The sequence below is a fragment of the Hoplias malabaricus genome, chromosome 13 (assembly GCF_029633855.1).
Source record: "Hoplias malabaricus isolate fHopMal1 chromosome 13, fHopMal1.hap1, whole genome shotgun sequence".
In the NCBI taxonomy this organism is placed as follows: domain Eukaryota; kingdom Metazoa; phylum Chordata; class Actinopteri; order Characiformes; family Erythrinidae; genus Hoplias; species Hoplias malabaricus.
In genome coordinates this window covers 29,676,317-29,702,641 of record NC_089812.1, presented here as the reverse complement: position 1 = coordinate 29,702,641, position 26,325 = coordinate 29,676,317, and the positions used below count along the sequence as shown (strand labels likewise).

Below are 26,325 nucleotides of genomic sequence, written 5' to 3'. Positions count from 1 at the left end.
TAAAAAAGGCTAATAATAATTACAGTAATTTGTAAAGGAATTTGGGAATTTATTTCAAACAAGCATTTTAAATCATGGCAAGGACATGACATACAGAAACTATAATTAAGTGTAAAACAAACAGAATTTAAGAAGACTTTTAAGTCATTAAATTTACCGAGTGCATAAGCAGGACTTTGCATACCAAACACATACTTGGCTGATTGATTACATTTGCAGTAAGAGTGAAACCTGGGGTAGACCCATGGCTTTAATGTTGCTTCTCATTACCATTGAATGCTATTTTCTGAAATATTGGAATCTAGCTTGTAAATAATTGAGCCCCAATCAGCTCAGAGTGAACAGTCGTACTAACAGCCAGTGCAGTGCTGTGTCTATCAGGCATATGAACCATATGCAGTTTTTTTGATCTCACCTATGAAATCATTAGAGCGACCCAGGTCGTAGTCCCACACTGTGACCTCCAGCGTCTTACTGACCAGTTCTGAGAGGCTGATCTCGTAAAAGAACTCCTGTGGACAAAAAAGAAATTGAGAATCTATGAAACAGATGAAGGGCACACTTGGAATTCTGAGGAGATGAGCAGGAGAATCATCATTTCCCATGTGGCTAGTTTAAAATGCAGTGTCCTGTGATGGTTTCGTGAACAGACTGCCACTGGGGCCTATAGGACGCTTCCACATTGCCCAGTGGAGTAATTGCCAGTAGTAGCCTGTGCTGCCGAGGGACTAGTGAGGGAATGAAAACGAGGCACTCATCTTACTGATGATATTCAGCGCCCACACACACATACACACATCTGATAGACAGACAACAGGAGGAAAGAAGGATAGGAAGAGATGGGGGATGGTTAGAGAGACTGGAGCAGACATCTCATTAACACTTACAGTGGCTGTCATTCTTTTAGAAGTTATGAGATGCCTAAAAGCATGGAAACATATACACATGCCCAATCACTTATGGATGCACACACACACATACAAACATTAAAGTGGGTATGTCACACAATAGGTTGCTTCATCAAAAGGTTGTACCTCATTGAATTCTGGGTTAAGGGTCTTTTTAATCACGGCCGTTTTATGTTTCGATTTCTTCTGGACGTCTGGCTTCAGATATCTGGGGGGCATAAGGTAGGGGTGTGAGGGAGAAATAAGGATATAGATAGGTGGGAGGTGCACGCGCACACACACACACAAACCAATGGAAAAGAGGCATTGTGCCACCTCACATCGATTGAAACATACTGCTATTTGCTTTTCTGCTTTTCTGCATCCCACTGGCCTCCATAAAATTTTGATTTGCCTTATGTACTGCTGTTAACTCTCAATCCCTCCCTCCCAAACACACACACACACACACACACACACAAACTCTCTTTCACGATCAAAGCCAAAATTCTTACTGTGTTTTGTGTGTGTGTGTGTGTGTGTAAGAGAGAAAGAGCAAGAGAGAGAGTGACATGGACATGTGTGTGGGTGGTAAGGGGCCGTGTTGTTTCTCTTGCCATTTTGCCTGAGGAAGGAATATTTATTTTAACACACAATGTGGGTGAGAAGTAAAGCGATTTGAAATATATAGAGAAAAAAAAAAACAGTGGGGGCTGTGCCAAGACCTTTACATCCCACTTCAGTGTAAATATTTTTGTCCGCATCCTTTTCTGCCTACCGCCTTTTCCCGTAGATCATTTCCTATATTCTAGCACCCACTTTAATGCTCTTTTGACCATTTTTAATCCTGCAAGGTTCAAGAACCCAAACCCAAAATATTTTCTTCCTGTTCTGACCCAATCAACTTTAAATGATCCTTAAAAACCCAATAAGGATTAAATCACCCACCCACACCAAAGCCCTGCTGATAAAGTTACAAAGCCCAGTCCGCTCACGTTTTGACGTAGGGGTCAGAGAAGCCATTGACGTCCATGGCAGCCAGGTGGGCACATCTCTGCACTCCCACCCACAAGCCCCCCCGCTGGCCATCTCCATCTCCCTCCTCGGGCGGGGGCAGAAACTGCAGCGAGAGCAGAAGTCGACCTCTCTCCTCCAAACTGTGCAACTGCTCGTTCTCCCACTGCAGAAACAGAGCGAAAAATAGCGAGGATAATGCCACCTCCACCTCTGATTATATTATAAATGGGACCCCTAACAACCATGCCTTTAATCATAATTAGAGCTTTTATCTTTGAAAGATAATTACTTGGATGTTTACATGCATAAAATGCAACAGACTTCTAAGACTTGATTTTTGAAGCCTGGGAAATTATGCTTGCAAATATTAAAAGCACATCTCTTGAAAAGAATGAAAGCTGTAATAAAGCAAGAGTGGACACTAAATGATGCAGTGCATTATGTAATAAATGCTTGCTGAGGCTGTACTTTTCTGTTAAATATATGTTTCTGCATTTTCCTGAGGCTGAGAAATGAATAACTTATTCATAATGGTTGTTGTGACTGGAATTTAAATGTAAAAGGGTGGTCACAGTGTGACTGCTTGGCTGAGTGTCCACCAATCAAAAATATTCGGCCACTATATCAGCAGAAATGCTGTATTAAGGAAGCATGTAATAACATGTCAGTGTCAGTACCTTGCTGATAATGGTCAATTATGTCTGGTCAGTAGTGGTCTTATGGTGGTCCACTATTAGACGGGTTATAGGGTGCCTGATGTGGAGCAACATATGGGCTAGAGTCAGTATCTCTAAACCTAACATTTTTTAAACTGTAGATGTACACAATTATTATTTTTTGAATAAGTGAAACCCTATACTCTTTTTCCCAGTGTCTGATTTCCCTCACATCACCACAATAACAGCAGAGTGGAAAGCCACAGAGAGAGAGAGACAGCTCAATTAATCAACCGCATCAATACTGACAGAGCAGGTGCCCAAGAATAATTAATTTAAAAAAAATCTTGACCCAGCAAGGACTTCTACAGAGCAGATGAATTAATTAAAGAATTAAATTAAATTGAATTAAATTAATGTTGTTCCTGCAACAGCATACACAATTTGCAAGTGACTTTTTTGGCAAACACTGTTTTTTCCTTCACACTCTGTATCACACTGAGACATTTGGCATATGTTATTTGTCTAAACAGTTTTTTCTTCCTGTTAGGCCGACGATCTCCCATTAGAAACAGTAAAATCAAGTGCTCAATTAGTTTTTTAACTGTGAATAATGCACAGGTGATTTGCACAGATTTTGTTTGGTAATCAATAACCAAACACTGCTGTTGAATAAGGCTTTACCTAATACTTTGTATCATTATACTGCATATTTTTCAGCATTGCATTTTATGCCAATTACAGTATCTTCTTCAGCAGAAGAGTAGATTTGATCAAATTAAAATAAAAAAAAGTGACTGTCTGTGAGGAGTTTGGTGTGTTCTCCCTGTGTCCGCATGGGTTTCCTCCGGGTGACTGTCTGTGAGGAGTGTGGTGTGTTCTCCCTGTATCTATGTGGGTTTCCTCCGGGTGCTCCGGTGTCCTCCCACAGTCCAAAAACACACGTTGGTAGGTGGATTGGCGACTCAAAATTGTTCATAGGTGTGAGTGTGTGTGTGTTGCCCTGTGAAGGACGGGCGCCCCCTCCAGGATGTATTCCCGCCCAGTGATTCCAGGTAGGCTCTGGACCCACCGTGACCCTAAACTGGATAAGCGCTAACAGATATGAATGAATAAATAGAGAGTTTGGTTTTATTCCCAACAAAGTATTTTTATCGATCCTTCATTTCAGACCATGTGTCCACAAACCTTTGGCCATTGCAGAGTGATTTTGACCAGATAGACTGATAATGAAACACTCTTCAAAGACTAGAACAGATTGAAAAGGGCATGAAAGATCTGCCATCGCTTTTTTAAAGGTGTGTTATAGGATCTAACTTATTAAATGGTTCCTGAAGGGCTTGGTTAAATGCTTTTAGAAAAAAAAAAGACCTCTAAGTCTGGCCTCCCATAGCATGGATCTAAAGTATACATAAGCACTGTATTATACATTGAAAAATTAATGCTGCACAGATCTGAATAATCAAGAAGTGATGGCTCTGTATTGAACACACTGTACTTAATGTATTCTGTATCATTCCATTACAATAAATAAGAAATGATGTAGTCAGACAGTTGTCGTTTATACTAAACTTACACTCTTAATGACAATTAAAGCTTGGCAGGTTTGTGTGTGTGTATGTGTGTGTGTGTGCGCGCGCGCATGTGTGTTAAAAATCATGAATAAACCAAACAAAACAAACAAGCACAAACAAATAACCGTCAACCAAGAGTCAAGACTAAACCAATTCACCTTAATGGTGAACTGTTTATATATATATATATATATATATATATATATATATATATATATATATATATATATATATATATATTACTTTATAAATAAATATTATTTTGTAGCATATCATAGTATCACTGCCTGTTTTTACCTATTGGCTATATGCGCTATTTGACACAGATTCAACCGATTCCTTCACCTGCTCCCCTCTGCACTGGGCTTCCAGTGTAGAGACAGGACTTCACACCCCCCACCCCCTCTCCTCTAGTGCTTGTCAAAATCAAGGGGCATAGTGAACCCAGGTGCTGTTATAACGTAAACTAAACACATGGTGGAACTGACAGGAAAACAACAGGGAATCTACATGAGGATACATCAGGATGACAGGGCGCCTTCTTCAAAAGTAGTAACGTGATGCACGGCCACAATATCACGGTTTTGTTTTGTTCTATTTTACTTTGTCGTGTGCCACCCCCTGCACAATGCCCATGTGGCCCATGCCTAAATCCACCACTGGGTGTATGAAAGATTTTACTTGGTGATTGTTGAACATAGAACATATTCACTGCTTAATTTCAGCCGCAGATGCTCTGCCCACAATTTGACGAAGAGTGTGATGCTTCCAGTGAGCTAATCTGGTGTCACTGTCAGGATTCTGCCAGTTGTATTCTAACTGGCTCTCCGTACATCCGCGTATATGCACTTCTGTGTATTGTGACTCTCATTGGTCCAACATGAATAATAAAAGACTGCCTCTTTCCACACGTCATGCCAAAATAGCAGATTTGTTCAATTCTTTTTCCTGCGGCAGTAGGCAGTTCTTGGCAACTTCTTGGTAAATGGCGAAAGGCACCACAAGTTTCCTCTGAGAGATGTGACTAGACATTGGAGCGCGTAACATGCTTGGAGGAGAACCCTAACTGTCCAGATTTATTATGTTGGTTAACAGATGTCCAGGCGGGTTAGCATCATGCTGAGTGGTTATGGAGAGTTAGAGCCAGAGAAAGTGAGGCCAATAATGGAGTGCTGGACTCCTAAACGACCAATACTTTGACGTTGAACCAAGCGGGAGTAAGTTTTCTAATATATTCTCAAAAACATGTCAAATGTAACTGTTTTCTGAATACTGCTTTCCCAAAATGTAACATGCCCTGAATACATAAACATATTCTCTCTTTCTGAATATATAATCTGTATATTTGTATTCTGTCACATTCCAGCATTCTGAACCGAATAAGTTAGTGCACTAGATTCCAAGTCCCTATTCCTTTCACAGGACTGCAGCTCTCTTTTCCATTCGGCAGGAACTTTGTGTGAGCTCTGTGACACAAAGCTGTGAGGATCAGATGCTAAGCCTTTCTGAACTAACAACCTCACGGTCTGGATTTGCTGGAAGGGAAGGGGATATCGTGAAGTCACAAGAGTTTAACTAATTCTTCCACACTTCTCACGGGAATAAAGTGTTCACCATACAACCACCATCCTCAGGTTTACCAAAAACTACATATTTGATGATGCCAACCTGCCTACTTACTTAATAGGGAGGAAGTAGGATGTATGTTTCTGCTAATAAATAAAGACAAGGACAGCAGAACGTTGAAATGTAATTTAAAATTAATACATTCAACTGAGCCGCTGAGAGGGCCCAGAGAGAATAAAACATTTAATTCTGGGAAATATTCAGTTTAATAATTGATATTCAGCCAAGCATACGCTGAATGACCGACTCCCAAGATCAGACAAAACCACCTTAAAAATGAGACACGAATTTGCCTTTCCTTGTAAACTATGACCTAATCTTAATACCGGCACAAGAAAAACCTTTGCAGCAAGACGTGGGATGAATGTTAAATGTAATGTTATTGAACACCATTATCCAAGGGCATTAGTGCAGATTTATTTTTGTTCCCCATGTAGATAATTGACCATGTTCACAGAATAACTCTAGGAAAATTAGGAACATCATTAAGTGTCAGAAAGCAACAGAAGGGTGTCTTCATATAAAGTCTGCATTATGGTTAAAATTTGTAAGCATGCTACATGCTAATGCTAATGTATGGCTGGATTATACCTCATTGCTTTTAGGCAAAGCTTGAACTGAGCTTCTTTTTTTTTTTTTGCAATTTCAAAGGTCAAGGAAGTTGTTTGAATTTTCTGCCTCTCCCAATTTATTTCATATCAAGCACATCCAATGATGTTGAGATCTGTGTCCTGTAGCAGCCAGGCTTTTATTCTTAGAACATATTCAGCTTCTATATTTGATTGGCATATTGTCTTCTTTTCTGTCTCCCTTGGACCTTTTAGTATTGAGTTGCTTTCTCGCAGCAGAAAGAAGGACAGAATTCCTCATCGATTTTTTTATTTATTTATTTATTTATTTATTTAAATCTGAAATCTTGGGTTTCTTCTGTTTCACAAAGAAAAAAACTCAAAACTTTAAATCTGTTATTAGAATTCTGGGGGTCTGTTCCATTTTACATCTCTTAATCCTTTTTCGAACAGTCCTCTCTCAAATAACTGTCACCCTGGTTTCTCTTTGACTGGAACTTTGAAAAAAAAACTAAATGAAACCTGTGGTCAGACAACATCAAAGTGCATACAATGTCAATTTAAGATGGTGCCATTTATTACTCAATAAGCAACGACCATCTCAAGTGCTGAAACTGTCAGTGATGAACAAGAAATTCAACAGTGGCTCAGAATCATTATTTGACCAAAGCAACATGAGTTTTCCTGTTTGGTGCCATCAACTCCTGAATCCATTCATAGCCACTGAAGGATGTTTAAATGGTATGGCATTGTTCAGTATTATTGCAGGCCAACATTGTCACTTGATGGCGCAAAGAAATCCACACTTATCCAGTTCAGGGTCACTGTGAGTCTGTAGCCTACCTGGAATCATTGGCGCAAGGCAGGAACAAACCCTGGAAGGGTACTAGTCTTTCACAAGGCGACACAGACTTTGCATTTTTACTCATTCATGAACACACTAACTCACACATGAGCAATTTTTAGCCACACATAACAGAGGCTGTGAGCACACACAACTGGAATAGCAGGCATCCATCCATAGCACTCAAGAAGTGCCTTGTTCAAGGACACTTCATCCATGGATAAAATTTTCCTGCCAATCCTAGGGATCAAACTGTCAAACCTCTGAACTCAAGCCCACTTCTCGAACCTCAAGGCCACGGCTGTCGCCATGCTTCATTTTACCGACTATCTTCAGCAGATCTCACTTCCTCCACTGTACTCAGTCACGTATAGGTCCTCCTTAATTGGACTGGATGGCTTATTGATTTGAATGTGAAAGTGACTTTGTGTCAGAAAGGCATAAATACATCACATGTCCACAGCCTGCTATTTTGAAGAGTACATTGGTTTTACCCAGACACACTCACACTTCATTAAGGCTCTCTCAAGCCCTCTTTAAATGCACATTAATTCCAGATGAGAATGCTCAAGTGTGACTCCAAGCGTTTGAGAGCAATTATCTATATGAAATATTCAGAAACCCATCTGTACACAGAGTTAAAAAACCTTCATTTTAGTCCTAATTAGCCCCTTGTCTGAGAGAAAGCCCCCTGGTGAGGGATGGGGCACAAGACTGATCTGTGATAGCATGGGGCTCCTTCTTAGTCTTGTTTGACTCTGAAAGGGTTTCAGATGTTTTTGAAAAAGCCCAGCAGTACCACTGTTCCAATAAAACCTTTCTGCAGAGAGTAAAAGGTGAGGGATGACAGTGCCTTTTCCTGCCACTGTCTTCCTCAGACACTCCCTGTTGTGTCATCTGTGTCTCTCTGTCTTCACATCTGTCATCCCCTCTGTGCAAACAGGGCAGAGAGAGATCAAGAGAGAGGGAGAATGAGAGGGGGGACACCTCAATGGATCAATAGATAAAAGAAATACCTATATTTTCACCTTTTGCTCACGCTTTTCTCTGTCTCTCTCACTCTCTCTATGCGCTCTTATTTTTGGATGGTTTGTCTATCTCTGTTCTTCTATATTTTTCTTTCTTACTCTGTTGTTTTTTTTCTGCTTTGTCTTTAAAAACTCTCTCTCTCTCTCTCTCTCTCTCTCTGTCACTCCCTCTGTCACTCTTTCTGTCTGCCCACCCCTACAGACAGCCCCCCCACACACAGACAAACAAACACATGCACTGACCTGTTGCATCTCATTATTCCTCCCTTTGAGACTTTTTGTCAGATAGGGACTCATTAACTCTAGCCATAAGTGGAAGGTCTAAACAATCCTCTCTGTATTGACTTCATCCATCTGTCAAATGCTCCATCTCTCTGTTTATCTCTCGCCCAAATCTATAGTCTATAGCAGGTAGGAGAGAAAATATTGCCTATGTATTTTTTTTCTCTCCTGTGCTGTTTCTGGCAGGACCACATCATACTATTGTCTTTGTATTTAAATAATGTTACTTGCGTTTTTAAATGATTGATTCTGTAGCTCAAGTTGCAAAACTTCTTATTACTCTTCAGCACGTTTGATACAATATACTTAAAAGCAATGTCTACAGCTTGAATCCATCCATCCATCTATCCATCCATTATCTGTAACCGCTTATTTAATTCAGGGTCACGGTGGGTCCAGAGCCTACCTGGAATCATTGGGTGCAAGGTGGGAATACACCCTGGAGGGGGCGCCAGTCCTTCACATTCACTCACACACTCACACCTATGGTCACTTTTGAGTCACCAATCAACCTACCAATGTGTGTTTTTGGACCGGAGCACCCGGAGGAAACCCACGCGGACACAGGGAGAACACACCAAACTCCTCACAGACAGTCACCCGGAGGAACCCCACGCGGACACGGGGAGAACACACCACACTCCTCACAGACAGGCACCCAGAGCGAGAATCGAACCCACAACCTCCAGGTCCCTGGAGCTGTGTGACCTGCTGCGCCACCGTGCCACCCAAAATTTAAATCCAATATACAAAACTTTTTACAAAGTCAGAGAATATTTCCTCACCATTTACTAGCTCTCTGGTCTGTCTGCATACTGGAAAAAGCTTTTGTATTTGAATTCAGTCCTATCTTACTAAATGGTGGGGAGGCAGGCATCTGGAGGCTTTAAGATTGTGGGACCTCTGAATGTTGAAGAGCATGAATAGGACTGAGGATGTTCCTCTATTTCTCCATAGATGGGTAAATCTGACTTCTGTTTGCTGTTACAGATTACTTAAGATGGAACAGAATCCATATTCAGGAGAGCTAACTGCATGAAATAAACGCATACTGAAAGTGCTACAAAACTAAACAACAGTTACAAATGAGTTTCGGTGGCAATTCAAACAGTGAATAAAAACTAAAAAGTAAGTTCATTACCTTAAAAGATTTGGAGCGTCTGAATAAACACAAACACTAATGAGAACAGTAGTTCTTCAGAATCATCTGGTGCCTTTAATAATCAGTTAATAATATGTTTTTAAAGTTTGGATACACCTTATTAAATGACATGTTGGCTGAATATATTTTATGGAAATCAGCCTGTTTAAAATGTATATCACATTTATTTTTAATATGTTTTATTTAGATATGTAGGATATCGGATACGTAGAAATTTTGCACTGTCTATCAGTGTATGGCGTGTTTGGGGGTGGGGGGGTGGGGTGTTGTCTATGCCAGACCTGTCTTCTGAGCAGCGTGAGGCTTCATTAATGTAACCGAGTGGAGACCAACACAAATAGCAAAACACACTAATGAGAGACAGAGAGTCAGCCAACACCTACCATATAAACAAAGAACAAATCACACACACAGTCAGGTGCCAAAATGGCAGTCCCCAGCACTAGGAGACTGAATGATTAAAGAAAAATTATTTAATACATCTCTTTCAAGAACATAATGGAAGAAATGCCTCCAGAGTACCTCCAATAATCCAGTTTTAACCACATCCAATAATCCAGTTTTAACCCTTGCAAATGTACTTAAATATAGTTCATCTGAGAGTTTGTGACAACATAATTTGTTGGTTATATGGCAGAATAATGAAACTATATATTATAGTGGATTACTGCCATATTGCTAATACATCCTGCGCTGTAATGTGAGTACAGCACATGACATTTGTTACTAAATGTCTCATTAAATGTCTCATGACTCATTAAACGTGCCAAGATTATTTTAACTTTTTTGCCACTGAATTCACTCGCAATTGACTAATGACCCCCGATTCCCTAATGATAATGAGGATGTGTAATGAGCTGATAAACAGGTGTTGAGGACACACACACATACAGAGTGAGAGATCTTTCATATTCAGATTTATGTGATTTGCAGACAGATGGCACAGCATCAGTCATCAGTCTCTATCAGATTCAATGTTTGTGCCAAAAACCAAATCAGAAGTTTTAAATAAACACCGTCGTGGCTCTGTCTGTAGCCTTTAGAAATGTAAAGCGACCTATAGCTCTGTGAGTGCACGGCATGCTATACACTAATAATGATTATAATCAGCATAAACATCTTTAAAGCATGTTCAGTAATCCTATTTAACCTTAACAACCTAACGATTTCTGGGAACTGTTCGAGTTTATCTGATATAGCAGACAAACATACTGTACAAGTATTTTAAATAATGCCAAAAATGCCTAAATGACTCTGTGACCTTCTTGGTATATTTCCAGTCATACAAAATGAGTCTGTAATCTCTTTGCATGGAGAGAGTGTAATAAACTTAATCTAAAAGCCATGGTAAGGTTTCAAAACATGTTTAAAATTCCAGGTAAAATCACATAAATAATTTATAACATTTGGCTTAAATAATGCAACTCTGGTTTCTGTGCTTATCTCCACAGATACTCCGGCTTGAGGCTTTAGCTAATTCACCATAAAAATAATGCCATGTTTAATGTGCTTGCCCATTTATCATTCACTCAGTGACCTATCTCCTCTCATGTACACACTTTGGTATTACTGTTATATTATTGTTACATTTTGGTTGGAAATTCAAGGGTTACATTTAGTTTAGAAAATCTCAGTGACATCTGCCAGTAATTTGTTATTTATATATTTTCACGAGAAAAAACTCACGCAGATAAAAGCATTAAACACTAACTACAGTGAGTGTAAGTTGTAGCATTTATGTTTAAATGCCCGCTTGGTTCACATCACTTAAGAAGCATTACGTTAGTGACATTTTCTACAAATGCAGAGCCTTCATTTGCTCTCTGTATGGAACAGTAACATCCTTTACTCTTCCACAAATACTTTTTATGACATGTTGGAACATTTTTGTGAGGATTAGTTTGAATTCAGCCGCAAGAGGATTAGTGAGGTCACAGTGTGCACCTTAAAAGAGCTGAAATTACCTACTTTTAACTCCATACATAACTGGTATTTATTATGATATTTGGGGAAAAAAAAGTTGGTTGTGCCACACTCTCACTCTTTCTTTTATTCATTTTCTGCCTAAACTTCACTCAAGTCCCTCCATCCCTTGGCTTTCTGGTCCCCAATGTACGTCTGAGCCTGCTGACACTTTCAACCCACAAAGTCTCTAAATCTCTCCCTAATCATTCAGCTCTGCCAAATTTTTCTGACCTTCGCTCCGTCTTACTCTCTCTCTCTCTTCCTTTCTCTCTCTCTCTCTCTCTCTCTCTCTCTCTCTCTCTCTCTCTCTCTCTCTCTTCCTTTCTCTCTCTCTCTCTCTCTCTCTCTCTCTCTCTCTCTCTCTTTACCCTGCCCATTTATTTTCTCCCTCCAAGCAATGTAACTCTGTTCCTGTCACTTCCACTTTTCTTCCTCTTGCAAGTGAGTTGTCCGTCACGGTTTTGTACTCACCAAGACTTCTTTTTTTTCTTCTTGCCTATCGTCCCACATTCACAGAGGAGGCTCACGGCTGATCTTGCCTTTTCCCTTCTGCCTGTCACTCATCCAACACAGCCTTTATCCATCCCTAACCCCATACTCCCCCCCCCCCCCCCCATGTTTTTCTGAGAGAATAACCCTCTGTTTTTTTTTTCTCTTTTTCCCCCCATTTTGCCCTCTGAACTCTCTCTGGTCTTTGATGCTGTTTTTCATTCTATCCCTCTGCTCTGAAATTTCAGGAGCTTTGAGGTGGGTCATGAAGAGATGGTCTTATCTGCTGCCTTTATCATTTCATTAGAGTTAAAGAGGAGGCCTGATAACAGAAATAGTGTTATATTTCATCTCTCCTCCTCCCTCTCCCTCTCTCACTAAAGGCAGTCCTCAGGTGTTCATGAGGCGTTCCTCAAGGCGTAAATCTGGGTCCCTCCACATTGTTCCTTTATTTTTTTTCTTTTTCTTTCTCTATCAGCGTAACCAGCTTGGCATCTCTTCATCGTGACAAGTCATAAGAGAAACACCTGATTTGCAGAGCACTTCAGGAGATAATGATTATGATTCTGGGAAATGGATTTTTGTTCTTACTTATAAATATTGTAATGTACACATTACTTTTACTGTAATGCTAATCCAACATAATCTCTGTGAAAACACAGCCTACTGATGATAAATGCATCTACGCCAGGCAATTATCAGTTTGAAGTATTTAAGCCCCATATGTACAACTCTGAAATGTCACACTGTTTTAATTGTCACTACCTCTGAGAACAGATGGATTTATTGACACAGTCAGTGAGGTAGAAAGAGAACAAGAGAGAGAGAGTCTGTAGAGTACCTCTCTAAGGTAGCAGGAAATTCCTCTCAATGCTGCTCCCATGGCTGTTGGCGAGGGAAGCTAAGAAAGAAAGAGAGTGATAGATAAAGTTAATGAAGCTCCTTGAAATGTTTATCTCACTGCTTACAGGAGTAGATTCAGAGTGACTGTTCAACCATGTTTTTGGGTTTACAAAATGTGTGTGTGTGTGTGTCTGCATCCCTCTGTGGGTGTTTGCTGCCATATGTTTTTAGAACAGAAATGTCCTGACTTGTAGGAAAACCAGAAAGTAACCCAGTTTTACCTGAAGTACTCTACTAAAGTTCCACGTTTTACTGTTTCAATTTTGAAATTGAAAAGGTAAACATTTCTTTGTCATTAATGCGTCTTGCTTTCAGATTTGGAACTGCGTGAGACCAACACTATGCCATCAAAATCTGCAGGGATATTTTTCTAGACCTCCAAAATTCAGTCTTTGAACTTTACAACAGTCCATTGTTGTGAGATTTGTTTTGTATCTGATTTTGTTTTTCTCATTTTTCTGTCTATTTCCTTGGCCCAATAATGGCACATTGACATCTACACATCACAGATTCATAGTGTCGATTTGTTTTAGCAGACAGGAAAGATGAACTGCTGTGGATGTTTGTTAGGAATCCTGTTTTGCTCTGTATTTTAAACTTTCCTTTTTTCTAACTTCTAAATAATTTTTAAATTTAATTTTGACCTTCTGCAGGCTGATTATCAGTTACCTAATACCTAATCTCCTCAGAAATATCTCCTGCAATAAGCAAATGTACTCCTTGTGTATTTAAATTGAAATTGAAAATATCTGACATTTGCATGATTGAGTAGGTACTGACATAATACACAAGGATACATATAGGTACATGTATGTCATGTAGGTATGTATGTCTAACATTCCAGCTCTGACTCTGCATACCAGTGAACACATATGTGTGTGTGTGTGTGTGTGTAACTCACAGGAGGTGGATGCTCCAAGCAAGTGTAGAAGCGTTTTGTCTGGTCTGGTTTCACACGCCTAAGAGCCACCCTCGACTCACCAATAAACTCATTATGAGTCAGCTTGTCCTCATCACACACTGATAACCTGAGAACGAGAGAGCACGAGAGAGAAAAAAAGAGTTCAGAGAGAGAGAGTGAGAGAGTGCATGAGTACCAGGATGAATTAAATGGAAAATACAGAAAAGAAGATGCATATTATGATTTAAAAGTCATCAAAAAGAAAAATAATGGTCTCTCCGCAAAGCCGAGGGGAGTGGTTCTGACGGAAATGTTTATTTATGAATTGGATTAAAATCATATTTGAAAAGCTGACAGCTCCTGCTTTGTGTTCAAAGGGCCATACGGGTGTGTGCTAATGCTCACCCTCTGAGATAAACGGCTAAACTACTTATTCTTAGCTTTGTAGTCAATGAACCTAGGTTTGCATGAAACCCTAACCAGTAAAGAATCTCTAATACATCCAAGCAACTATCTGTCTGTGTAATGACTGTTTCATACCGCGCAGAAGAATCACTGTAGAAAATGACAAATTGCTTCCTTCTTAAGAAAATAAAAAGGTTGCAGGTGGGGTTTTAGGTCTCAGTTGCCAGGGGATACTGTTCATTTATGATTTGGGCACACAGGTAATTTTCCATAGATAATCGGGAAGAAACCTGGCTGTTGGTGGCTGTCCGTTCTTGTTGGTCACGAGGGAGCAATTCTGGAAGAAAGCTGTTCTGAGCCGCGGAAATAGTCAGGCCAAATGATCAGGATGCTTACACAAGTACACAACTTCAGAATGGCAATTGCTCCTGAGGTTTAACTGGCAGACACACTCGCATAGTCTACACCCAACACAGGAGTACACATCTCTCTCATTCTCTCTCTCTCTCTCTCTGTCTCTGTCTCTGTCTCTCTCTCTCTCTCTCTCTCTCTCTCTCTCTCTCTCTGTGTCTCTGTCTCTGTCACACACACCCTTACCGAGGGAGTGTTATGTGGGTTGTCAGCTTGCAGATATTCATAGCAAGAAATACAGTCCCTGAGACATTTTTAGCTTAGACTTTTGAAGATTGAACGCATCCCCACATACTCATGCACATAAACACACACACTACCTCAGGGTCTTCCTGTGCATGTCTTCTTCTGTAATTCCAATGTATGTTAGTGTCTCGTTCCATACTGGATTCAGAGAATTCCTCACCGTTTTGGTTTTCAGCTTGTTGGCCTGATGAGAGATAAAGGAGAGGCTCATTCAACAAAATGCTAACATGTTGTGATCGCAATTAACAGTTATCAGATTTATGAGGCCAATGTTGGCTAATACACGCTTCCATCAAAATATATTTCATGAATATTACTGAAGGGAAAAAAAAGTATATTTCAACTGAGGGCTCTTCAGAAATATCCAAGAAGAAATTGCATTTTACAGCTACAGTGAAAGGTGGTTTAATTCACCCACCTTAGATGCTCCAGGAAGAAGATGGAGCTTAACGTATGGGTCCGCCAAGCCATTAAAATCCATGGGCTTCAGGCCCTGGAGAAAATAGTGAGTTATGACTTCCTATTAGCACATCCGTTACATAAAACGTGAGTGTTGGTGCAAGGAGATGCATATTAATGCAGGTTATTACAGTGGGAATATTGTCCATGCAGATTTAATTACAAATATGCAATGATGTGTTGCCTTTCAGCTTAAAACCGATGTAAAATATTCTACTATGCTAATATAAAGTGAAATATGAGATTAAATAATTTTTTTTCTCATCAATGATCAATTTACATGCATATTTGAGACAAATAAGATAAGTCAAATAACTAGATTAAGTCTAGCTTTGTGAGATAATTTTTAGTGAATTACATTCCTGAATGCAGGACATGTATAATAGCTGTTCCAGGAAAAAAAATCTCATACCTGAATCAATTCTTATAACCAGAACATTATAACGTACTAGATTTAATATAAATTTCATTTAAAATTGAGGCTAGTATATTTTCAATAAATAAAAAGTGTCTGTTTTCCTGTTTTAGGAATATATACCAACATTCCCTCTCATCAACACAACATTAAGGGGACAAGCTAGCTAAGCTAGCTTGCTAGCTAAGTAAATTACTAAGAGTGCTCCTTTGGATGTAAATAGTTGACTAATGTAAATATAGCCAAAGCTGAGGGGGATGGGGGTGTTTTCAGACATCGTCAGATGGAAAAACAAAGCATACACTCATGACATCAGATCCATCCATCCATCCATTATCTGTAACCGCTTATCCAATTTTAGGGTCGTGGGGGGGTCCAGAGCCTACCTGGAATCATTGGTCGCGCAAGGCGGGAATACACCCTGGAGGGGACGCCAGTACATCAGATCATATAATTGTAAATAGTATAGTACTTTAGGAACATTGTCCAACAACAGAGGACACAAGCACTAAAGATGTATTAAGACATTTTTCCCACTCAGTGGCAATTTTACTAATGTCTCAAGGACTCAAATGTAAAAAAAAACCAAATTCAATATATTTGAAACCACTCATTAAATCTGAAGTCAACATTGTAAAATGTGGTTGAAATAACTCAACAAAAACATAATTTAGCCTTTTCTAGTTGCATGTATTTTCACAAAAAGTCACCAAGTTTAGTTTTACAAGCTTTCCTGTTGATACTTTAATCATTGTCCCATCACTTATTTTTTATGTCTCTCATAGCTCCTTACTATATTCACTCAGTTGCACACACTGTTTGTTAAATTTGTTCTTTCAAATGATAATATTCTCTCAGGAAAATTGAAAGACAAGATAAAAATCATTCATTCATAATCTGTAACCAATTATCCAGTTCAGGGTCTGGAGCCTACCTGAAATCACTGGACGCAAGGCAGGAACACACCCTGGAGGGGCACTTTTGAGTCGTCAATCCACCTACCAACGTGTGTTTTTTTTGGACCGTGGGAGGAAACTGGAGCACCCAGAGGAAACCCATGGGGAGAACACACAAAACTCCTCACAGACAATCACCCGGAGCGGGACTTGAACCCACAGGTCCCTGGAGCTGTGTGACTGCGACACTACCTGCTGTGCCACTGTGCCGCTCAGATAAAAATCATGAGTTTATTTACTTATTTTGGCAGCAGTATACAAAAATATTTAAGTTATTTGTCCAAATACTGACATGGTATCTCATGATAATGCCATCCTTATCATTAAATAATGACCAAAGGCCAAGAGAAGAAAAACAGCTAACAATGCAGAAAGACATTAAGTTGTGCAATCTGTCTATATGTTATGTAACTTGCTACATGTGTACTTTTCTCAAGTTATTCTTGGTACATGAACTTTTACATATATCTGAGTAACAAATGTCTTTTTAGTAAAGCTTTAGACTACTCTTCTTACGTATGTCATAGCCTCTGAGAAAGATGAAAAGCTGTGAAAGCATTGGCTCAGTAATAAGCACTCCTTACCTTAGCTCTAATGATGGTGCAGTGAAGCAAGCTTGTTGCTCTCTCATAGCGGAGTTCAAATTCTAACGTTCCCAAAGCAGCTGCCCCAGAAAGAGAAGAACAGTCAAACAGTCAATACTTTTTCTTTATAAAAGTATAGCTATTCACATTTGCTATTATATTTCTTTCAGTCATAACAAGCAGAAATGTTATGGGCACCCCTAGGATCAAATAAAGAATGCTCATCAGTCATCTGTTCTTAGAGGAAGATACATACAACATCATACATACAATCCCCAGTAATGCAGTACAGCTCAAATGAATGTGCCAATATCAGTATGTACACTGATCACAAAATCATGTGAATATTATCACGTATAAGATCAGCTGAGCTTTGTTAAAACAAAGTAACATAAATGAAATTATGTAAAATGGATGGGTAATTGTCAACAAATCCAAAAGATCCAGCCCAAAAATAATACCAAAGTAATTCTGTGTTATATATCTCTATGATTCATCCAGCAGAACCACCCACAGAACACAATGGCATGTAATAACACACTTCAATATCACCTGAACCTCATGCAATATTCAGCTATTTAGGAGTGTCACATATTAATATGCTTAGACATAAAAAGCAACTGCAAGCTTTTCCAAGTGTGCCTTTGTGATTTTTTTGACCCATTGACCATACAGCATTTGCCAATCCAGAGGAAAACAAAGCCTGTAAACTTTGCTTTGCTGCTAGGAAAGCGTGAATCAATATATCACTCTAGAAAGGAGAGTCGTGCACATTTAATTATGTCGCCTGTTAATGTGAGCACATGGTTATTATATTTATTTTAATGTGCCTTTAGGTTTTGTATCTAAATAATGTTTGTTCTGGTTGACTGCCCTGTGTGGAATGCCCTCATTCAGAAGGGAATCAAAATAAGGCTATAACATGGTGACACTTAGGAACAGCACTTCAGGCACATTTGTCAGATGTCTGAATATTTTGGAGGGCTGTAATAATGTATTTCTTGACAACAAGCACAACATTTTAAAAAGATCTTTTGGTCCTGTAACTTTGCTACAGAGAATGGGCAGTTGTCAATTTGTAATATCAGAACATAGTGGAAAATCTGTTCCTCTGTATATATTGTAATCATACACAGGATAAAGTATTATATTGTATGTCAGTCCATTAGAGCTGTAACTGCAGTAACCACAACATCACTGGCTCTTGTCAGGGGTTATCAGGTAAGCACTTCCCTTAAACCCATGACACTTCCAGAAGTCTCATCAGTGAGGTCTGTTATCCTAGACCTACCCTCCTTCAAGCCCTATCATACTCTTACATTAGGATCCTCCATGGTAACTATGGCTGTACCAAGCCTTACTGGCACTGTTAATGCATGCTCAGTGCTAACAGTTCAACAAACATACAAACACAACACAATACGCCACTCACCTGCCCATGTCCTCCATGTCCCTAAAGTACCAAACACCTCAGCCTTTCCACATTTTGTAGTGCATTTAACCAAATCAGTTTATACTTTTATTATTCATAACCATCTGGCTACCCTTTTTTAACTGCACAACCAAGAATTTGGCAGACTTTCAAATCCCCTAATTGGGACCACCACACACATTCTCTCACCTCAGCCACCAAGTCTGCATACTTCAGCTTTATAAATTATCCATTTGTTTCAGAGTACAACACTATATCTGGCCACAGCCTAGTTAATGCAAAATACCCTAGGACCTGTAGTTTATTATCTACATCCACTAGCAATTTCAAATCTCGTGCCTCACCCCATCTATCAATATTTATAATCTTCGCTTGCTCTCCAATATGTTCTCCTCACACACGAACCTATCAGCTTTATTAGTATCACCACTAAGCAACACATTAACTCATAGGCGTTAATTATTTAATACACACACTAATATTTTTAGCACCTGATTATGTCTCCATATTTACCAACCCTGCTAAAGTCTTCACTTACCCACTGTCCACGGATTTGCAGAGTTTGAAGGACATCTTAAGTTGCTCCCAGCAAAAACTTAATGCAACTCACCCATTGCCCACAACTCCTGCCAAGTTTCAGTTTCTCTAGATTCTCCCATTGAAGCCTGTGGCCTTGCTTTCCTTGTAATGCTGCTATTGCTTCTTCTTTGTGCTTGTGAATAAAACTAGTCAGTATTCACCTTTTGTCCGGTGAGGTAGCCTTATTATTTTACCATGAATATCCTGACCTAAGTCATGCTCTTTCACACTGCACTTGGCCAATCACATTTCTTAGCTCTAACAAGTGCTTGGCTCCATGCACTGCCACTTCATATTTCACCATGCTTTTGTGACTGGCACCAATGCTTTTGTCACTGCAAAATCACAATATTTATAATCACAATTTTTAGGAGTTTAAGTACAGTATTATGACTTTTATATAAGTGTATAAGTAAGGCAAATAGAACCTATGTGTTATTAGCTGATGGCATGAGGGTTATACTTACTGCAGTCGTCACTGTCAGAGCTGTGGATGTCCACTGATGTGTCCACGCTGCTTGTGGCAGAGAGAGTCCCACCCCCTCCTCTGGCCCCCGCGTGCAGAGGGGAGAGGAGTGCACTACTTCCCACCCCACAGGCCCCGCCTCCTGGGCTCAGAGCCAATGAAGAGGATATGGGTTCACCAGTCGGGGAGAGTCGGGGGAAGTAGGCAGAGATTTGTCGAATTGGTCGAATTGGGCCTGGGCAGACGTCTATGGCCATGTGTTCCTGGATGGAGATGGTTAGTTTCTTTCCTTTACGCACCGTCATAGAGCTGAACAGAAAAACAGTGAAAAATTCAGTAAAGAATGAAGAAGCTGGAAAACTTGGAAAACACTCAAATTGTCACTTTCTATACATAGCTATAAATGATATTGGGAAAATTTGTTGGTAATAGATGGACTGCTAGTGAGGAAGCTCAACTGAATACATAACTTAATCTGAGAATGATCTGAATGAGAACAAAGAAAAAAAAAGTCTGTGTATGACACATTGGCAGTAAACAGAAAGTAGTAGTAAACCATGATTTTTAATCTAGGAATACGTCCCACATTGCATTCAGAAACCTGCCAAATTGTTTTGTGCTTGTGCCACCTTCCTGCAAACATTAATTCGCAAAACACATTTTGGTAGTTTTAGATGACCCTCAGTTGAAGTTTCTAATCGACATGGGATGTTTTGTTTGAAGCTGAAAACTGTAAGAGCGTTACCTTTCCTTAGTTATATAATGACTATCCATTGTTCAGGCTACACAGTCATATTTACAGCCAATGACATATCTAGGACTTCCAGAAAGCCTAGAGACCTTGGTCCTCTTTCACCTATTAGAAAGGAAAACTTGATTTACCAATTCCACTGTCTCTCTTTTATTATAATCTGATGTCTTGAGGTTAGCTTCTGAAGCCTTAGCCAATAGGAGAGCTAGCTTTATGGTAAAATTACTGATGAGAGTACACTTTTAGTTTAAGGTTTTGATTCAGTTAAATCATTTTACCAAAAAAAAAGAGCAATTTTAATGGAGAATCACATTTGTATTTGACTTGTTAATAAATTATCTGTAATATTTGTTTTGTTCTATGTTGTTTTTCCATGGTCTGTCTCCCGGACAATCATTTTCTTATAGGCATTCATAAGAAATGCCTTATTATTTTTCTGCTGTCAGAATGTGTATTTATGCACTAATCTACAGATGTGAGGATTTCACCTAAAATGAGATATTTGACCTGACTTGCCTCAAATGACACAGCACTTATTGACCCAAAAACACTTCAAGTACAAAATCTTCTACCTGTTTCACACACATGAGCTGCATGCTTAAGCAGGCGACCAACATTACTGTAATTAAGGATCACCAGCTTGGCCTAATCTTTTTGTTTTTCAGCTTCTCTGCAACCCAAGAATATGGCTGAACTTACTGAAACGTATCGCTTTTAGGAGTTACTGAGCCAGAACAAAGCAAAACGGGATGCAAAATAAGAGAGAGAGAAATGGGAAGACAGAGGGAGTGAGACAGCGAGAGCAGTCTTGGCTTGATCATGAACATCCACATTTCCAGTCATTTCCAGCAAACTAGCTGAAAGAAAGTGTTCCCTTGAGGATTCATCTATTATCTATGTCTGTTTAGGAGCTAATCCAGCAAAGAAATTCTGAGCACAAATCTGTAGTATGTTCTTAAAGCTCCTGTCCTACAGTTTTCTTGTATTTTAGGTAACAACACTATTAATACATTTTCATATCTCCTAACTGAATTCTAGTTCCTTTTTATTTCATTTTGATGGTGACTGCATTGAAGAGGATTCAGACTGGCTTAGCTGCTGCCTCTGCTGCTTCAAAATTGAAACCCTCAGGTCTAATGAAGAACAGCAAAAAATATGTTGCACAACAGTAGGCTTCTCTGCTGGAAAACCAACGCCTTTTAGGTATATGCTAAATCATCAATCTAGTGTTCACTCTTCACAGGACACATTCATATTTGTATTTGCATTGTCCCTCTCTCAGTGCAATGCTAGCCAATATGCACTTGTTATATGACATAACAGAACCACCACTCAGTGTGAGTCTGCAAGCATATTTAATTATCTTTTGTTAAAAACAGCAGTTTACTGTATCTCACAGCTTAATATATCTCAGAGCAATCACATGCTAGACATCACCCTCTAAGCTTGTTGGCATTGTGTAATTGAGGGAGGTCTTATGTGCAACAGGCAATGTCTAAATTGAGGAGAAAATTGGGAAGAAAAGACTATTTTTATGTAAGTCCCTCAGGAAATATATCTAATACCGATAGAATATATACCAGAATGTGCAGTATTCTGGTATATACCAGTAACTCTTGAATATTGCTTGTGTTAACATCATTTTTTTTTTCAAGAGGAAAATCAGATTACTGTGACAAGAGCTCTTTAACAGTTACAGTTCATTAGTTTGCTGAAAGAAGTTGGAGAGATGAAGAGACAGTTGAGGGAAAAGCTGGTGTAATATGAAAAGAAAATGAAAAGAAAGGACAAGGGAAATTTGACACAGGACAAGAAGGGCACTCACACTCACACATCCAGCTGAACTGTGAGCCAAATTAGCAATATTAGCCTTGAGAAGCAATCACAAACACACATGCTAACTCACACATTAACACAACTACATCCATGGGTTGCCTGTCTGTCATTCTCGGTTTGACAGGCATCTGATATGTCTGTGTGGCAGTGACAGGCAGCTCATCATTATGGCAGCAGCAGTGACAGCAATGGCCCTGGAACAGCACTGCTAATTAGATCATGACACATGAACGCTAACGAAATTAGAGATTAGCACACCGCACAGGATTTACCACACTTAATCAGGTTTCAACCTCAAACCTGTTTTTGCATATACTCTAATACATACAGCACGCTCTCAAAAATATATAACACAGCCCTCTCACAATCCCTGGGCCCAGTAGAGTGTTCCTGGCTGTTTAAAGCTGAAAGCAGTCTTGGTGTTAAATGAAACAGGCAATTTTCAATTCGAGAGAGAGTGGCTTTATTACAGAAATCATTCAGTGACAAAATAAATGTTAATAAAACGCATTCATGAAATGGAACAAAAATGAGAATCATGCTGAAATGTAATTCTCACAATCACCTCTGATTATTTACCTGTCATGGCTTTCATTTTAGCTTTTTTCCACCTGTTTATTAAAAAAAAAGGGGGGGGGGGGGGGGCTCATATTGATGACAGCAGTACATTTTCAGTAGATACTGCAATATCTGTACGCTTTAACTGAGTTCCTTTCTGCGCTACAGTGATCATCTGGCTAACAGCCAGAAAAATATCTGCACTGTCATGATTCTTTAAAGAGATGGTACTCTCCTCTCCATCAAAAATATGGTATAAATGGTATAAACCACACTGGCTGAGACTAATAATGGTCTATGTATAATAACATATTATCCCCTCAGTTAGTGGAGCAAATCTGAATGATATTTGAAAACTGGGAATTCCCTCAACCAGGAAATATAGACATGGGTCCCACTGTCCAACTGCAAAAGCAGTGGGGGTAGGTTACGTATCTATAATTACATGACCAATAATTGAAATGCTAAAAACAGCTATGTAGGGCATCCTAACAACTATGCAAAGTTTATTGATTTAATCAGTCTCCATGCAGAATTACATGATGTATTCATTGCAATAGTGGAATATCCCTTTCACAGCTCCCATATCATCACTAACATGATTGGTACTGCCCTTGAACACAGACTAGCTGTTCCACTGCAGTGGTTAAGTCCTGCTCTGTTATAATAGTCGGAGCGTGTTCCCACTGCAGCCAACTGTAGCAGTGTGTGTAGGATGACTGCGGTAATCTGTCTTCTGTTTGGGCTGCTGGCTGTCAGCTCTTTTCTCTGGCTGCTGGCTATGTCAAGACAGCTTTGAATTTTTTTTGTGTTTGTGTGTGTGTGTGTGTGTGTGTGTGTGTGTGTGTGTGTGTGTTTGTGTCTGCTAATTGAATGAGTGTCAGTGCAGCCGAAAGTGGATCACAGAGAGAGTTGAAGAGGATATTGAAGGGGCATCGCTTAGAGAGAGGGAGCCAGAGGGAGAGCTATAGAGAGAGAGAGAGAGAGAGAGAGAGAGAGAGAGAGAGAGAGAGAGAGCAAGAGAGAGAGAGAAAGCCAGGGGCTTGAGAGCTAAAAAGAGACAGTCAAAAGAGAGAGAGAGAGAGAGAGAGAGAGAGAGAGAGAGAGAGAGAGAGAGAGAGAGAGAGAGAGAAAGACAGAGTGGTGGTGACAGTAGGTGGTCAGCAGTGTTCATTATGGCTGTTGGCACTACATGAGAAACTGGCAGTATCAGGCAGCAGCCAGAATGCCTGCATGCTTCGAGCTGCCAGTAGCATAGCCCCCAGTCAGTGGAGCACTGAAAGTGACGAAGCCACAAATCACATCCCTCCCAGTCCTGATTTCCAGGCAACTACATCATCCAGACACAGTCACCAGGATGGTATTTTGTGGGAACGGTGAGCAAGTTTCAAAGACAGGTCAATTACTTTTGTCCAGTGATTTGAAGAGCAACTTTCCTCACTCTACATCACTGTCCACTATTCTCCAGGGGACAGGATTAATGGTCAGTAGTCATTGTAGCATCATCATGGTCAATGATGGAAGGACCATCCAGAACAACCATAACAATAAAGAGGCTAGCACTTGCACTCATGCCAGGTCCATGTTGGGTTTCATTACTCAATGTGGCCGAGAACCATTTTTTTCCTTTTATTTATTTATTGGACATTTACCCAGTATTTTTACCCTGTGGCTGATTCCACCTAATAGTTAGGTCTTACCTCATTCACACAAAGCTACTAATCTGAGAGCGTGAAGGCCAATACATTTCCCCAGAGTCATGTGAAATCACAGCATATTTCTGAATGTCTGCTATTGTAACCTTTATATTATTGATTCATAAAATGCATGCACATAGAAAAAATGATCACTACTAATTTTGTTACATTAGGCCTTTTTCGACACCTGGTTATGGCTGTGGCATCACTCAAGATCTAACTCAATTCCTAGAGGTGTCTGATTAGGATCTTTAGGAGCTATACAGAGATTAGTGATTAACCACTTGGTAAATTGAATCCAGTTTATTTTTAATGTAGTTGACTGTTAACATGTTCTGCATTTTGAACCCAAAAAACCTCAAATTAAGAGTGTGTTTACACTTTGAATTTACATTCAGATTTCACTGAATTCACACTGTGATCGGATAAATCAATCAAATTTATAAGTCGTCAGATACAGGCCTTGTGGAATGTGTCTCTGTACCTGCATACAATTACACATTAAGATCAATGGATGCCTTTTCTCACAAATTAGTCAAAAGTCTGACATCATATGTGAAAGAATGACAGATATTCTGCATCAGTGGAACCTAACTGGATCTCATCTGATTGCGCTGCTTTTATATTTTAATGAAAACTGCATCTCTCGAATAACTTTTCGTAAAAGGCAGCACAGGACAGAATTGTTCAAATCTTTTGCTCGAATCGTTGTTTGATATTCATTTATTCATTCATTATCTGTAACCCTTATCCAGTTCAGGGTCGCGGGGGGTCCAGAGCCTACCTGGAATCATTGGGCCCAAGGCGGGAATACACCCTGGAGGGGGCGCCAGTCCTTCACAGGGCAACACACACATTCACTCACACACTCACACCTACGGACACTTTTGAGTCGCCAATCCACCTACCAACGTGTGTTTTTGGACTGTGGGAGGAAACCGAAGCACCCGGAGCAAACCCATGCAGACACAGGGAGAACACACCACACTCCTCACAGACAGTCACCCAGAGTGGGAATCGAACCCACAACCTCCAGGCCCTTGGAGCTGTGTGACTGCAACACTACCTGCTGCGCCACCGTGCCGCCTCGTTGTTTGATATAAGTAATTATAAATGCTTAAATATATTTTTTATTTTAAAATCCTCCACAGTCATTGATTTAAATTCTGATTCAGTTTGAATATCTACTCATTGTAATAACATTATTTGAAATGCCAGTGAGAATTCGCAGCTGAAGCTAAATTGTTCATCAGACTAGGCACCAAATATGAACTGCTTCATTTACAGTGTAATGGAGAGCTTGATTAAAAAGCTGAATAAGATACTGGATAAAATTCCTGTGAACAAACTTAGTACAAAGAGCAAGAAAATGTACCAGAATCAGAGAAGTTATTATATTTTGATGGCTAAATAAATAAATAAATAAACCTGTCCACTTGCACTTGCTTGTGACAGATCATGATGGAGACGGCATCCCCCAAGGCAGAGCTTGATGTGATCTGTCTCAGCCTAGTGTTACTTTCTACCAAATTAGGAATCATCACTGATAATATCAGACCAAGCTTAAAAAAAAAATCAGTAATCAGCATGGGTCTTTCTCTGGCTGATAAAGCGCTAAAGACTCAGT

At 39.7% G+C, this 26,325-nt stretch overlaps 1 protein-coding gene across 1 annotated transcript in view; it reads right to left on the bottom strand.

Annotated features, from left to right (window-relative positions):
• Positions 1 to 26,325, bottom strand: part of doc2a (double C2-like domains, alpha) — a 33,644-nt gene that overhangs the window by 5,704 nt on the left and 1,615 nt on the right. The window contains exons 2-10 of the mRNA XM_066642347.1: positions 19,858 to 20,165; positions 17,380 to 17,459; positions 15,384 to 15,458; positions 15,040 to 15,149; positions 13,904 to 14,030; positions 12,941 to 13,000; positions 1,883 to 2,067; positions 1,035 to 1,116; positions 416 to 512 (exon numbers count right to left, since the gene is read on the bottom strand). Of these exons, the coding sequence (XP_066498444.1) occupies positions 416 to 512; positions 1,035 to 1,116; positions 1,883 to 2,067; positions 12,941 to 13,000; positions 13,904 to 14,030; positions 15,040 to 15,149; positions 15,384 to 15,458; positions 17,380 to 17,459; positions 19,858 to 20,161 (1,120 nt within the window). The 5' untranslated portion in view covers positions 20,162 to 20,165. The remainder of the gene's footprint in view (positions 1 to 415; positions 513 to 1,034; positions 1,117 to 1,882; positions 2,068 to 12,940; positions 13,001 to 13,903; positions 14,031 to 15,039; positions 15,150 to 15,383; positions 15,459 to 17,379; positions 17,460 to 19,857; positions 20,166 to 26,325) is intronic.